General features: G+C 36.0%; 1 protein-coding gene across 1 annotated transcript in view; it reads right to left on the reverse strand.

Annotated features, from left to right (window-relative positions):
- The window catches only part of LRP1B (LDL receptor related protein 1B), a 1,816,831-nt gene that overhangs the window by 191,825 nt on the left and 1,608,392 nt on the right, over positions 1–16,614 (reverse strand). The window contains exons 64-66 of the mRNA XM_060178059.1: positions 13,297–13,413; positions 11,100–11,219; positions 9,357–9,476 (exon numbers count right to left, since the gene is read on the reverse strand). Coding sequence (XP_060034042.1) covers positions 9,357–9,476; positions 11,100–11,219; positions 13,297–13,413 — 357 coding nt within the window. The remainder of the gene's footprint in view (positions 1–9,356; positions 9,477–11,099; positions 11,220–13,296; positions 13,414–16,614) is intronic.

The raw sequence follows: 16,614 nt of genomic DNA on the forward strand, positions 1-16,614 counted from the left end.
TTTCTTTCTTTCTTTCTTTCTTTCTTTCTTTCTTTCTTTCTTTCTTTCTTTCTTTCTTTTTGTCTCCAGGGTTATTGCTGGGGCTTGCAGCCTGCACTATGAATCCACTGCTCCTGGAGGCCATTTTTTCCATTTTATTGGCTAGGACAGAAAGAAATTGAGAAAGGAGGGAAAGAGAGAGAGGGAGACAGGACGATAGACACGTGCAGACCTGCTTCAACACTTGTGAAGCAACACCCCTGCAGGTGGGGAGCTGGGGGTTCAAACCAGGATCCCTGTGCAGGTCCTCATGCTTAGTAGTATGTGAGCTGAACCAGTGTGGCACTGCCTGGGCCCCTTCTTTCACCTTTTTTCTATGCTTATATTTTCAGCATTTACCAGCTGTGGAAATTTTTCCACTATGATATCTTTGAATATGATCTCTGCTCCTCTCTTTTTCTCTTTAACTTCAGGCATTCCAGTAACTCTTATGTTTTCTTTTGTTTCTTTCTGTTGGAGTCTGCTACTTCACCAAGAATTGCTTCATTTTTCATCAATCCTTCCTTTCAATAGCCTTGCACTCAGAGAGCATAGAAGTTTTTCTTTTTTGTTTGTTTGTTTTTTTACCTTCTAATCCTAGCTTAGCTGAATTATTCTGTTTACTAGGCCTCTTGTGTAGTTTGAACTCCCTCCAGAGCAGCCCTCACTTCATGTGTCTCCACTCAGTTTTCATCGTGAATTTTGTAGCTTTTTGTAGAAGATCTCTGAGATCCAGATACCTGCAGAATCTTAAGACCAGCTTTCAGCTGACCATGAATGTAAGGACGGAGATAAGCAGCAGTCTGAACTCAAGCAGCGAGATGAGAAGATGAGATGACAGTTTTACATAGAATAGCTAGACATAGGGAGTCGGGCTGTAGCGCAGTGGGTTAAGCGCAGGTTGCACAAAATGCAAGGACTGGAGTAAAATCTAGGTTCGAGCCCTGGCTCCTCACCTGCAGGGGAGTCGCCTCACAAGCAGTGAAACAGGTCTGCCGGTGTCTATCTTTCTCTCCCCCTCTGTCTTTCCCCTCCTCTCTCCATTTCTCTCTGTCCTATCCAACAATGACGACAACAACAAGGGCCACAAAAGGGAATAAATAAATATTAAAAAAAAAAGAACAGCTAGACATAGAACAGGTTAAGTCACACTCACTCAGCTGAAACCAACAAAGTCTCAGGAATGTGTGCCTAAGAGTCCCTTTCTCCTTACCTGCTAATGTGGAAGCAAATAGCTCTCTCCCCTCTGAATATCTAAGAGATAATTTGATGTTATTTACTAAAAAACTAAAATCCCTTTCCCAGAAGCCTCTGTCAAGAACAAACCCCTGACTCCCGCCCGCCTCACCTCACCCACACACAAACACCTACCATACAGGAGGGTAGAGATACTTAAGGATATTCATATTACTTGCTTATTAAACAATATATCATATAATGAATGTATAATTTATTTTTTAAATTCAGAAAGCACTGATCAAAACACTAGACAGATGCTTAAATAAACACATGTGTGTATTGTTTTCTCAAATGCAGAATTTAGTGCATCATCCTCTCATGAATATATATGATCACAGACTTTTTATTTGCCATGTATTATATTGAAACCAGGAAACACCATTTGCTAAATGCTTTTCTAAATGTTAACCTGATACAATATACCAACATAACTAAATTTGAGTATCATGAAATTATTTCAGTGTAGTCTAAGTCATCCATAACCCAGTTTATTTTCTCTTTAGTTTACAAGTAAGACTTCATACTAAGTATAACTTAGCCTGATGCTTACTTTAGGTTTACAAAAAAAAAAGTCTGCCTGTCTGTTGTCACATCTGTTTTGAATGAACTTTCATGCAACGTGACACTCACAAAACCTGAGCGGGGAGTAGAAACTTTGCAGTGTCTATAGTACAGTTTGTATAAAGTGCTTTCTGACTTACTTGCCAATTAATGTGTACTGATGAACAGGTTATAAAAATAACCTTCAGTAGAAAAAATGTGTTACATTAATAAACTGGAATACTTGAAAAAACTGTTGCAAGTATAGAATATAATATAGAAAACATAATACCATTTATATTAACTGATAAAAATGCTATGAATAGGTATACTTTAACAAATATGTACTTACATGATTATACTAAAATTGCATTTTAGTAATAAATATTGACTTTAAGATATACAGTGGAATGGAAGAAATATGGACAGAGCAGGTTTGGGGTTGTGATTATAGATATCAGTATGTTTTATTTTAAGTCAATATTAAAATCTATTGAATATAGTACCTATTGCTCACAGGTGAACTTCTGTGAATGTGTATATGTTTGAAATATATTGTCATTTTATATGAAATAAAATCCATATTCTTCTGTCCTCATGATAAATGAAAAAAAAAAAACTGGAGGTTTCTTTTCATAAAACTTGAACAGACCTGGCATCGCCAAACACAGGGAAAGTTCCACAAACAGGGACCAGTGCTGTGGATATAGAATATATATATATATTTTTTTTACTAAAAAGAGTGAAAAAGTAAAGGTTGTCCTAGGAGCAATAAATGTTTACATAGTGTGATTCAAAATGGTGCATCTTTATAGATTCTTCCTTTTGAAGTAAAAGCGTTTTAATATGTTTGGAAAGAAAAAGGCAGTAGGAGACTTCTGGATGTGTGGCTATGGAGTATGACCATTTCAGATTGTTCTCCTGATAAACCTTGGGGAAAAAAAAGACAAACAAAACAAAACAAAAAAGGAAAAATCACCTGAAAACTCAATATGATACAACCAGGATTTCTTGAGAAATTCACTAAACCACTGGTGAATAGTGACACCTGTGATAAGTGGGTGGAAAGGGGTGAAAAAGAAATTCTCCTAACTGGGGCCGGGTGGTGGTGCACCTGGTTGAGTATAGATGTTATAGTTCACAAGTACCCAGGTTCGAGTCCCCAGTCCCCACGTGCAGGGGGAATGCTTTGCAAGTGATGAAGCAGTGTTAACAGGTGTCTCTCCCTCTCTATCACCCCCTTCCCTCTCGATTTCTGGCTGTCTCTATCCAGTAAAAAAAATAAAGATAAAAAAATTTTAAAAAGAAAAAAAAACCACTAAAATTTAAAAAAGAAAGAAAGAAAGAAAGAAAGAAATTCTCCTAACTCAAAAAGCCATACTTGTTGACGGCTGGCTCCAAGACAAGGGGTCGCATGAGCATGTGTGATCAGTGGATTGACACAGTTGACAGACCCTTCAAATCTCAAAAAATCATCGCAGTGTACATGGGTACAATTTTGCAGTTCCAATCGCTTATTTCTCTCCTCAATCTGAACATAAGAGTCTCAACCTCTCATTCCAAATGCAGTGGTGTCACCATGAGAATAACAACTCCATCGATTCCTGGGACATATCAAATGTGACTGACTTCAGGGGTCCAGGAACCAAAAGCCAGAGATTACCTCACACAACATCTGGACAGCAGCCCCCAAGACACAAATTTCAAAAGTCTCTAAATATAATGGTGAAACTAACCAAACAAAAAGCAAAACTAAACAATAAAAATTAAAAAAAAAAAAAAAAAACATAGCAGAAATGAACCGGGACAGAAGCCTCCTCAAAAAAATCCCAACAAGCCGCAAGCAAAGAAAAATGAGAAAAGCATCCATGATACCTACAGGAGAAGTGATATGGAGCACAGAGCACAGTGTGGTCTAAGCGTCAGATAGCAGAATCCAGGAAGAACTTATAAGACTTTATATTTCACAGATATCTAAGAGACTACACACCTAAACTATAAACCCGCAAGTGAGAACAAAAGGAACAACAGAGGAGGTGACAACATTTTATGGGTTATTATTTTTTTTTAAGTTTCTCTTTATAAAGAGGTATGAATGTAGCATGGACCTATCCAATCCCCAACCCCCTCCCCCCCCCCCCCCCCCCGCTTTTTTCCCCTAAAATATAAAGTGGCAGGTAGAAACTGAAGAACATTTGGAATCCTGGTGATGTTACAATCGGGGTATTTTACTGATTTGAGTGAGGCATGCTGATGTGGTGTTTGATATAAGTAATTTAATATTTAGTTACAAAATTTTGAGATAACAAAGGTATAATTCCACACCTTTCCTACTATGAGTCCTGTGTTCCCATTCCATTCACTAGAAACTGCCTCAGTTCTCCCAAGATCACAGATATGGTTTGACTATTATTTATATAACTATCTATATTTAAATATATTTTCCCTTGTTTCCTATGATTCTGCCTTCTCTTCCTAAGTAATATCTACTAGTTCCGAGTGTCCTTCCTTCCTTTTTTATTTTTTCCTCTTCTTTCTCCAGTTCCTGATGGAATTGGAGTTCAGAACCCTCTCATCCTCTTTCTCTAACATTTACCCCTGTAGGAGTATGGACCAAAATTCTTCTTGGGGTGCAGAAGATGGAAGGCCTGGCTTTTGTAGTTGCTTCTCTACTGGACATAGCATTGGGTGGTCAATCTATACCCCTAGTTTGTTTTATCTTTCCATACTACTGATTGATATTTTAATAAGTAGTAAACCAGCTTTCCAATAATATTTAACATGAACTACCTAATAAAAGTGCACACATCAACATTTAAAAAAGTATTTAGCACAAAATGAAGAGTAAATATCTGCAAATTATAATCATTAGTTCACAAAAGTGTAGATAATTGTCTTACCATGGCTGTGACGTTAACGGTTTAAATATTTCCTTATAGAGATAATAAAACCTAACATTTATTTTTTTTAAAATACTAAATATTTATGAATTTCTATGTAAATGTAGATTTTTACAGATTTATAAATATAGTCATCTCAAAAATTAGGTGGAAGAACTGGAAATCATTTATTTTTTTAAATTTATATTCAGTCTCAAGAAGATTATAATATTGGAGGATCAGGGTCAGAAAATTAGCCCAATCAGAAAGGATAGGACCGACATGATGGAGTTACAGAGGTCCCAGGTTCAAACCCAGTATGGCAATAGGCCAGAGCTAAGTAATGCTCTGGGTAATGGTGTGGGTGTGTCTCATCTTCTTTATCTTATTAAATCAAAATTTTAATAAAATATTTTAAAGAAAGATTAATTGATATGAATTCAATTATATTTAACCTACCTAGATCTATCTGAATAGATAATGGTTTCAACTCCACATTAGAATTAAGATTTTGGGATTCGGGTGGTAGCGCAGTGGGTTAAGTGCAAGGATCGGCATAAGGATCCTGGTTTGAACTCCTGGCTCCCCACCTGCAGGGGAGTCGCTTCACAAGCAGTGAAGCAGGTCTGCAGGTGTCTTTCTCTTCCCCTCTCTGTCTTCCCCTCCTCTCTCCATTTCTCTCTGCCCTATCCAACAATGACGACATCAATAATAACAACGATAATAACTACAACTAAATAAATAAATAAATAAAACTTTAAAAAAAGAAAGAAAAAGAATTAAGATTTTACATATATTTGGAATTTAAAGATCCCTATGAAACTTCAATTAAATATAAAATTTGACATATTAAAAAATACATATGACTAGAATTTCACTGCTTATATTTTGGTGTATTACTTTGTGTTATATAACTGTTCTAATTTAAGTTTATACTGTCTCTATCCCATTAAGTTTTATTTACATAATTTGAAGCAGCTGTTTAATTTGATATGTTTGAAGATACAACAAACTATAAACTAATACATGAAGATTAACAGAAGTTAATTCAATATAGAGCCATGGATGAACATAAACATTGGTGGTATGAAAAATAATAAATATTTAACATATTAAAAATAATTCTTTATCTGTATAGGAAAGATGCAAAGCTATGTTACTCTCACAGTTAGGGTAAGATCATTACACTTTTATTTAGTGAGTTAATAAGGGTTTTGTAAACTCCAAGACCAAAATAGAATCACCCATGGATTGCTTGAACCTGGGTTTAAGCAGGAAGAAGCTTCCTGAGTGGTGAAACAGTGCTACAAATGTCTCTATCTCTATTCCCCCCCTTCCTTTCAACTGCTCTCTGGATTAAGAATGTTCAGACAGGGTTTAATTTACAGGTTATGCAAAAGACTTTCATGCCTCAGGCTATGAGGTCCCAGGATGAATTCCCAGCAACACCATAAACCAGAGTTGAGTAGTGCTGTTCTTGTTCTCTCTCTCTTTTTTTCTTTGTCTTTCATTAAAAGATAATAACAAATATTTTTGTCTTTATTTATTTATTGGATAGAGACAGCCAGAAATCCAGAGGGAAGTGGGTGACAGAGAGGGACAGAGACAGAGAGACGCATGGAACACTGCTTCACCACTTGCAAAGCTTTCCCCCTTCAGGTGTGGACTGGGGGCTTGAACCCAGGCCCTTGAGTATTGTAACGTGTGATCAGCAGGTGCACCACCACCCAGTCCCTTACAAACAAATATTTTTATTCATTTATTTTTACATATATATTGTTTGTTTGTTTGCCTCCAGGGTTATCGCTGGGACTTGGTTGCACCACGAATCCACTGCTCCTGGAGGCCATTTTTTTCCCTTTTGTTGCCCCGTTTTTTATCGGTATTGTTGCTACCATTATTGTTTTCATTGTTGTTGGATAGGACAGAGAGAAATTGAGAGGGGAGGGGAAGACAGAGAGGGGGAGAGAAAGACACCTGCAGACCTGCTTCACCGCCTTTGAAGCAACACCCCTGCAGGTGGAGAGCCGGGGGGAACCTGGATACTTCCACCTGTCTTTGTGCTTTGCACCACCTGCGCTTAACCCGCTGTGCTATTTCCCGGCCCCCCACAAATAAATATTTTTAAGACCCTCTCTACCTCCCCCTCCTCTCTCAATGTCTCTCTGTCTCTGCCCAATAAAAGGGAACAAAAGGCCAAAAAACAAGACAGACGGTAAGTAGAATAAAAATCAATTACAAATCAAAATCTTGTAATAGAGAATATGGTGGTCATTCAGCAGCACTGAGTACAAATCTATTTCAATCTCTGCTGGTCCTGAAAATAATGGGACATAGAAAATAATGTAACTTCATTCTAAGCCAAGTTATTTTGCATCTATGTAGAAGCACATAACTCAAACAACAATTCTGTGGCATAATAGTGTTAATTTCTTTCCCACACATGAAGCCAAAGCAGCAAAAGGAAAACTATCTCACTGGAGTACTAACATAATGAAATTTCTGTATTTATTGAAAACTGAAGAATGGGGAAAGGAAGAGCTTCTTAAACAGTCTGAAAATGAGGATTGAGAAATATTACACTATGATGCAAAAGGATTTTTCAAATTATATTATCTCTTTTCCAGATTATATTATCTCTTTTCCAGAATGAAAGTTTTTTTTTTTTTTAGTTGATACCTAGGTTAATTACCTGCATGGCAATTCCATAACTCACAACAGCCATCTGCTTTTTAACTCTTTTTTTTTTATAAAAACATTTTTTGCTATCTTTATTTATTTATTGGATAGAGATAGCCAGAAATCTAGAGGGAAGGGGTCATTGACAGGGAGCAAGACAGAGAGACACCTACAACAATGCTTCATCACTTTCAAAGCTTTCCCCCTGCAGGTGAAGACCAGGGGCTCGAACTTAGCTTCTTATGCATTGTAACATGTGCACTCAACCAGGCACACCACCACCTGACCCCTTTACTCCTCACTCCCCTTTCTCTCTCCTTCATATTTTAAAATCTTTTTTGTAGGTATAGAGAGAATGTTAGTGGGAAGTAGAAAAGGAGAGAGAGAGAGAGAGACAGAACTTCAGAACTGCTTTACTGCTCATGAAGTAGGGGCCAGGGACTTGAACCCTGCTCTCTGCACAAGGTAATATGGTGAGCTCTAAGCGGTGAAGTCCAGATTTTCAGAACAAAAGTTTATAATGGCTTTATGGTAAATCAAATGTGACCCTTGCTCTTATTTTTCCACTTTCCATATATTTATATATATATATATATATATATATATATATATATATATATATATATATATATATATATGGACATTTACTAGCCTGGGTATACAGCGATACTTATGACTGAGGGTATGCATTCTATTTAACACTATAACAGACAACGCTTACATGTTGTCTATACAATGTACCCTCAATATATAGAAAGACTATGAAAGATTCATGTGGTGTCTACTGAGCTTCAAGGGAAATTCTGTTCAGTCAAATTACCCTGAATTTAAATGTCATTTCTACCTCTTGCTAGCTGTGCTTCTTTAGATAAATTACATAATTTGGGAGGTCCTAGTCAGACTTGCTCCCAAATTTGTGGTTTTTATTTAAAAAAAAAAAACAAAGCCTTTTTTTTTCTAATTAGCTGTTTTGTGATTTTTAATAACATAAAGTAACATAAAGTCATATTAACAGTATGTCATATTAACAGTAAGTCATATTAATAGTATGATGCAAAGATACAGTTGTGCAGAAGATAGGATTTGGGAATATATTTAGAGGTAAATATTATATTCCTATAAATGATTTTGCTTCATTCTAAAAAAATAAAAAGACATTCTGTTGTCAGAAATTATTCACTTCTTATGAGTGTTGTTTCATATAAATATAATTTCAAGCAAGCAAAAGACTCATTATTTTCATGTTTTTCAATATCTTCATGCTTTTAATATGTTAATTAAGAACAGTTTGGAGTATAGCAAATATATTTAACATAATTTTGTCTGTTAAACTTTACCATCTTTACTTTGAACAAAATTTGTCTTTTCTAATAACATACTATATCAAATACCTTCTTATTTCCTGATTACCCAGTTTGGTATATTTACCTATAAAATAGCATCAGTTAATATGTAATAAATGTTAAGATGGATGTCACATTACAATCACTATTTCTATCTCATTGCTGATATTTCCAGGATAGAATTAATGCATTAAATAAAACTGAGAGCTTCTCCATGTCTGCAACATTAAGTAAGGATTAATGTAAATGAAATAGTTCATTTTAAATGAGCATATATGGAACCTGTTCAAGCCCCCGGCTCCCCACCTGCAGGGGAGTCGCTTCACAGGCAGTAACACAGGTCTACAGGTGTCTACCTTTCTATCCCCCTCTCTGTCTTCCCCTCCTCTCTCCATTTCTCTCTGTCCTATCCAACAACAATGACATCAATAACAACAACAATAACTACAACAACAATGAAAAACAACAAGGGCAACAAATGGGAAAAATAAAGAAATAAAGTCCTCAAAATAACTAACCTCAGATTGATCTGACTTTGTACATGGAGACAAAACTTTCCATGTGAGACGTCAGTATGGAATGCAAATACATTTCATCATATTCCCTCTCAGATCATGACACAAATACTGTATGGTATGTATGGCCGCAAGTTACTTACCGCAGTTGGCTTCATCTGATGCGTCTGCACAATCTGGATCCTCATCACAAACCCACAGTTTAGAAATGCAATGTTTGGTTGTTTTACATTGGAAATAGTCTGGTGAACAACTGTTTTCAGCTTGAGAAGGAAACATTAAAATGTAGCTTTGAGTAAGGAAAGACATTTTTAAAGAAAATTAGACAGATGTTTCAGATAATCAATTAAAAATACATCATCATTACTAAGGCTCTGAAGGTGAAGCATATAAACTTTTATCTGTAAACTCATGTCGCCCTAATAAACTTTACAGTGTACATAGTCCAGCAATGCTAGAATTGATAAAATGCAGATTGTGAAACTAACTATAAAAATGAAAATTCAAGGTCATTCAAAATAATCTTCCAGAAAATTGTAATTTAAGGACATGCATATGTGCATTTTTATGCTTGAGGAAAGACTAAAATCAGAAAACATTATTGAACCAAAAAAAAAATATATGAAATTCATCAAAATCTCTAGTTTGTGTTAAGTTCTTAAGGAAGGTCAACATCTGACCTAGCTTGTAAACTACATCATCACAAATCCTTCTTAGTTTAATGGTCAGCTTCTAGAATTGCTAAACATAAACAGCCAGTGAAGACTTGATTTAGTATTTACCACCTAAGTCAGATTGCTGGATGACTACACATCATTTACTGATAAAATTTTAGGGAAATAGAACATCACCAAGACTCTAGAAATTCTGACAGCAACTCTGTTGAAACCCTGAAACTTGATAGGTATTCAATCATTTAGATCATGAGTGTCTCTGTGTGTGTGTGTGTGTGTGTGTGTGTGTGTGTGTGTGTGCGTGTGTATGTCTGTGTGTGTGTGTGTGCATGCATATAATCTATAGGATGTAAACTGTCTTGTCTCCTATGGTGTGAGATGGAAATAAGAGCTGAACAAAGCAGAATATCATCCTTTGAATTATCTTGACTAGATACATCAAAAAAACACTGAATCTAATTTAGTTTATGCTAAATAATAACTAAATTAGCATTAAATAAAAATACATAACTATTCTGTTAGCAATTTAATTCTACCATGCATTTTATATTTATTATTATATATCCAATATTAATCACTTAGAAAAAACAACCTTATTAAAATGGAATTTGTTGTAAGTAACTAATCAATAGAGAAAAAAAAATCAGCTACAGCGACTTAACATGGGCAAAAAAAAAAAATCAGTTTTTAAAAAGTTATAATCACCCATAGTGGTGTTGCTGCTTGTTACAAGCTGAATAGATGTTTCAAGTTTCACATAATTTCTAGATATCTTGTTTTAGGTAATTATGACTTGTGATTTAAATTTCTCTGATTTTCTTATGTAAAATTTATTCTTTAAAATATATTTTATTTATTTATTATTGGATAGAAACAGATAGAAATTAAAAGGGGAAGAGATAGACAGAGAGAGAGACACAGAGACACCTGTAGCCCTGCTTCACCACTCATGAAGCTTTCCCCCTACAGGTGGGGATCAGGGGCTTGAACCTGGGTCCTTGTGCACTGTAATATATGCGTTTAACCAGGTGCACTCTGACTGGCTCCCTATGCAAAACTTCTTAAATAATCAAAAGCAGTAGGCTGCTACCTGGGATTACTTGCCCAAAATTGTGTTATCTTTTTTCACACACTATAACGGTATGAAACAATAATTTCAGAACAATTTCAGCTAGAGTGAGAAGACAAAAGAGAACATTTGGTGCAACTTACGACAGTCCCTTTCATCTTCCTCATCTCCACAATCATCTTGTCCATTGCATCTGAGGTTTATTGGGATACATTTCTGGTTCTTGGTACACTTGAATTGGCCTGAGAGGCAGACATGTGTATCTAAAAAATAAAAAGAACAAAACAAAATCCATCCTGAAACCATTGTCTGAATTAAAATCAGTGAAGTGGCCATCAAGATGACCAAAAAGGAAAGACTTGTATTTTCCTATCCATTTAGTTACGGTAAAGTTTCAACAATTCCTGGAAAAACCCAAACAACCTTTTCTTTTTATCAGGGACAAACAGTCAGCATGTAGGAGACAGGACAGAGAGACATACCTTCCCTACGGTACAGAACATTCATTTGGAGAGCAGGTGCTGAGGAGCACGGTGAATCAAGGTTCAACTCGAGGTTCTCCAATCTTAATGAAATCTTATACTCAGAACATTTTAACAATGTAAGGCATTGCTAAATATAGTGACCCAGGAGATGATGAAGTAGACAGTATGCTGGATTCTCAAGCATTACGTCCTGAGTCTAATCCCTGGCGTCACATGCACCAGAATGACACTTTGATTCTTTCTCTCCTCTCTTATTAATATATAAATACATAAAAAAAAAATAAAGCAATGGCCCAGTGAGAAGACAAGGAAACAACCTTCGTGACAGTTTCTACAACCTTACTGAGAACATGGCTGATGAATGCCATGCTGGATTCGTAAGCCATAATAATAGACCCTGGGGCATATTCATGGAGGAGCTGACCTCACCTAGCTAGAAGTCCATTTAACTACAAACTGAAGAGATATTTCTCAAGAGTGCTAATTCCTGGCAAATAGACATGGTACTTCTTAGTTCACATTGATTATCAGCATACTGAAAATGCACTGCAGAACTCCAAAAGCACAACTAGTGAGCTTTTGCTATTCCTGCTTGCCTGTCCTACTCCCCTGCCTGTCACTGCTTGCCAGCCATTGCTCCCACCAGCCCCAGAGTGTGTATGCTGTCAACTGCTTAGCTGAGATCCCAAACTCCTTCTGACTTAAAGCCTGCTCTGCTGAAGTGTTGTTAACTGAAAATTTCTGGTTCTTATATCCTCAGTTTCTTTCATTCTAATTTATTTAGAATGTTTTTTATTAGCTTCATTTATTTATTGGATAGAAACATTCAGAAATCAAGAGGGAAGGGGGAGATGGAAGGGAAGAGAGACAGAGAGACACAAGTAGCCTTGCTTCACCACTCAAAAAGCTTTCCTCCTGCAGGTGGGGACCAGAGGCTTGAACTTGGTCCTTCTGTACTGTAACATGTGTGCTCAACCACCCAGTCCCCAATTCTGGTCTTCTAAGGTGGCAGTGAGGAGATACACTGAAGGCATGCAACACTCAAGTTATGCAACACAACAACTGGAGGAACACCCCAAATTCCACAAGGCTATGAAAAAGTGGTAACAAGAATGATCAGCTAAAATGGCAAAGATCACAGATAAAGAAAGAATCTTTAAAAAGCAACAAGGAAAGGCAAATAACGATAAATAAGGAATCCCTTTCATCATAAGACAGCAGATTTCCCAACAGAAACTCTTACGTCTAAACAAGGCTGGCATTATAAATTGTGTTGCAATGAACACTGGCATTCTCATGTGTCAATGACTATTGACACATGAACCATAAAGCAATAATTCCCCTTCAATAAAATAAAAAAAGATTTTGATCTTTTTAAAAGGGCTGGCATACTCATGTTTTGAATGGAAATGACCTTAAAAAACAAACAAATAAAAAAAACCCTCAATTCAGGAGAACTAATATTTAGGTGTAAAGCAATGACAAAGAAATCCTCAAACAACACTTAAGGAATTCATAACTAATCCTTCAAGAAATCATAAGGGAATTTTAAAAATATTAAATAATTTAACTCAAAAAAAAAAAAGCAAGGCACCAACCAAAGTCAAATGATAAATCTTTAGCCTTGGAATCAAAACAAAAGAGGATATGTGGGCACAATAGTATACAAGTCCCAGTAGACTTTGGTGGAGAAATATAGTTTGTTTGTAGTGGGTGTGTTGTGGTGACATATTCTGAAGAGCTGTGAAATTGTACTTCTGAGGAATACATAAACCAAGATTATCTCAAAATCAAATAAGTTAAATAAATAAAAAACAATGTACTTATGTTGTATATTAAGAATTTAATCACCTACCACAGTTGAGTTCATCAGAATTGTCTCCACAATCATTTTCTCCATCACAGATGAAGGCAGGTAGAGCACAGAGCCCAGTTCCACACTGAAATCGGCCTGGCTGACATTTAAATTCAGCTAGGGAAAAAAAATATATAGGTTTTATGAAGTGATAGTCTTAACTCATGAATTCTTAACCTGAGCTCTTTTGACATTTTAAATATTTATTTTATATTAAACAAATCTTAAAACACAATATGACCTTAAATTAAAAGTGTGCAATAGTCTACAGTGACTCAATAAGTGCAGAAGGCAAGCCAAAAGACCTAAACAAAGACAACATAAAGTACTTAAATATTTTCTACTTGGACCTTGATAACCTCCTCCTCACCTACTTCCTATTTCACTTCCCTCAATCACTCTAAGTCCAGCTGTGTCACATAAAGTAAGGAATACAAAAACTGGATAATGGCAAGAGACCTGCACATTTTAATGATGGCCCCTTTGGTCACTACCAGGCCACCCCATCTTCTGAGGTCCTAGTCAGGGAATCCTGGGATTCCCATATACATATGATGGGCCTAGACCTCTAATAGATCTCTCTCTCCACTGTCACTGGTCATCTCCATTAGGAACAACATCACAAACCTTCTATGGGCCTTTACAGGACCTTGCCCTCAATGTAGAACAACAGTGGGAGAAACCCCCGCCCCCCCTCACCCCTCCCTGCATGGAGGCTGGGTCAATACACTCTCCCACTTGAGGAAGACAGGTCCTGAAATGATTGCAGCTTAGAATGATCCTAGCCGTGACCAAGGAATGCGAGCTCAGACTGACAGGGACGCAGAGGCTCCTGTGCTAAATATGAATTAGACATGGGCCCTACATCAGATGGATAGGGTTTACAGTTAATGGTATTTATATAATTTTCCCATATTTGGGAGCTTCTCTCCACCCTTATCTAGCTTCCTAGTTCTAACCTCAACTCTGACACCATCTTCCCAGATAATACTCCTAGCCCACCTGCATGTTAGCTGTTGGGTCCAGTCAAAAATTAGTAGTCATGGGCCCCTTGGAATATACCTAAAATAGACTTCCTAGCTTCTTCATCCAACACGAAGACCCCAAATTTCTCTGCTATAATTTTACTTTTAGGGTCCTGATTATTAAACAAATTGTTTCTGCTTTATATCTTAATGCTTTTCCAGCCACCCAGTTGGAGATGCTACCATGATGCCAACCTGATTTTCCTGGGCAGACAAGCTCTCCAATGAGTCCTGGGAGCCCACCTCTCCATAGCCTGCCCCACGGGGAAAGACAGAAACAGACTGAGGGTATGAATTACCCTGTAAATGGGCATGTTCCTCAGAACAATTACAGAAGCCAGACCTTCCACCTCCAGCAACCTATAAAGATCTTTGGTCCATACTCCCAGAGGGGTAAAAAAATAAGCAAACCTCCATTGGAATGGAGGGTATACAGAAATCTGGTGGTAGGAACTGTAGCCTTCTTATACAACAATCTTGTCAATCATTATTAAATCACTAATAAAACATTTTTTAAATGCAATGTGAATGCCCAAATTTAATAACAATTAGATTCAGATGGACAGCTAAGCTATTAGCCATTGATTTATATTTCATAAATTAAGAATATGAGAATTTAAAACAAATATAAATAGACATAGAAATGACAAATTTCAAATAATTATATCGGAGGATTAATTAGTAAAATAAAAGTCACTGAATTTTTAAAAACTGGTTATTTCAATATCATTAAAAATCACCTCTCTTCATCATTTTGCTGCCTGTGTTGTATAAGGAACATCTGCCCAAGCCAGATATTCCAGATATTCTCCAATGTGAAATACATCAAATGTTTCCTATAATATCACAGTTTAAATCACAGTTATTAATATTCATCCCCATAATCTTATTAACAAATAAGGTCAATATCTCGTACCTCATAAAGAAGTTTGTGTAATGAATATAGTAATAAAATAAATAATTTCCATATGGCAATCATTTTTCGCTAGTTTTAGAATTTTCACATGAATAATGATGACAAATTAAAATCTACTGAACATCTACTCTTTATCTGGTACTGGTATTTTTTTGGAGTTGTTCACATGTAGTTATTAGTTGAACCTCATGATAACCTTCTCAATTCAGCATCACCATGACTGTCTCATAAATAAGGAAACTAAACTCATGGATATTAATAATGCACACAAAGTTGCCGTTGCATCTTTACAAGTGTCAGGCTTAGAATTCCAATCTAGTTCAGCTCTAAAGTTTTTCTATCACACTATATTGTTTATAAAAATTAAAAAAAAATAGGCTGGGAGACAGCATCATACTTACGCAAACCAACTTTCATGTCTGAGGCTCTGCACTCCCAAGTTCAATCCCTAGCACCACCTTATCATTCATCTTGAGATTAATAATATATTGTCTATTACTTCAATCAAAATTAATAAATGCCATCTTTAAATTTCTTTGGAAAATAAACTATACTTTTGTAATTAAAACATGAAGCAGAAATTTCCGTGACATTAAAAAAAATTTCATGCAGCCTGAGAGGTGATTTAGAGGGATAGTATAACACTTCCATAGATGAGGACCAATTTAAATTTAAATTTCCTTTCTTTTCTTTTCTCTGCCACCAGGGTTATTGCTGAGGTTTGGTGCCTGCACTATGACTTACTAGCCCACAGGCAATTTTCACTGACAGCATTCATATGTGGTAGCAGTCTTTGGCCTTGCTCACTATCATGAACTAAATAAGCATATATTTATAAAGCTCTCTTATTAAGTGTTTGCATTCTATAGAGATGAGTTCTATACATTACAGTCCAGCTACATCCAATATGTAGCATTTATTAAGTGCATAAACTATGAAGTAATTATCTCATGCTTTAAATATACATTTTCTATTGCTTCACACACAATCCTTTAATAGTTTTGTTTGTTTTTTGTTCTTGTCACAATAACAGCTTCTCATAAAGGTGTTACAGACTAAAGAAATTTCAAGTCCTTGAACACAATCAAGGCCTTGGAAAATCAATTTGAAACTTCAAATGTGTCTCTAAAATGTTCTCTGTTGAATTAGAGAATTATAGAAATGTAATTACAGGCTTAAGTTAGCAGAAAAGTCTTGATGTATAACATTTAAGTATTGATACTATATAAATTTCCTAGTATATGAATTCAAAAGCAAATTTTCTTGCATTTTCTGGAGAAATTCTTAGTAATATCAGTGGATCTTAGTGTGTGCAAATTTTGATGATGGAGCTACTCAAAAATGGATTCTAAATATCCCATATATTTTATCATGACT

This window comes from Erinaceus europaeus, chromosome 18 (genome assembly GCF_950295315.1).
Source record: "Erinaceus europaeus chromosome 18, mEriEur2.1, whole genome shotgun sequence".
NCBI classification, from domain to species: Eukaryota; Metazoa; Chordata; class Mammalia; order Eulipotyphla; family Erinaceidae; genus Erinaceus; species Erinaceus europaeus.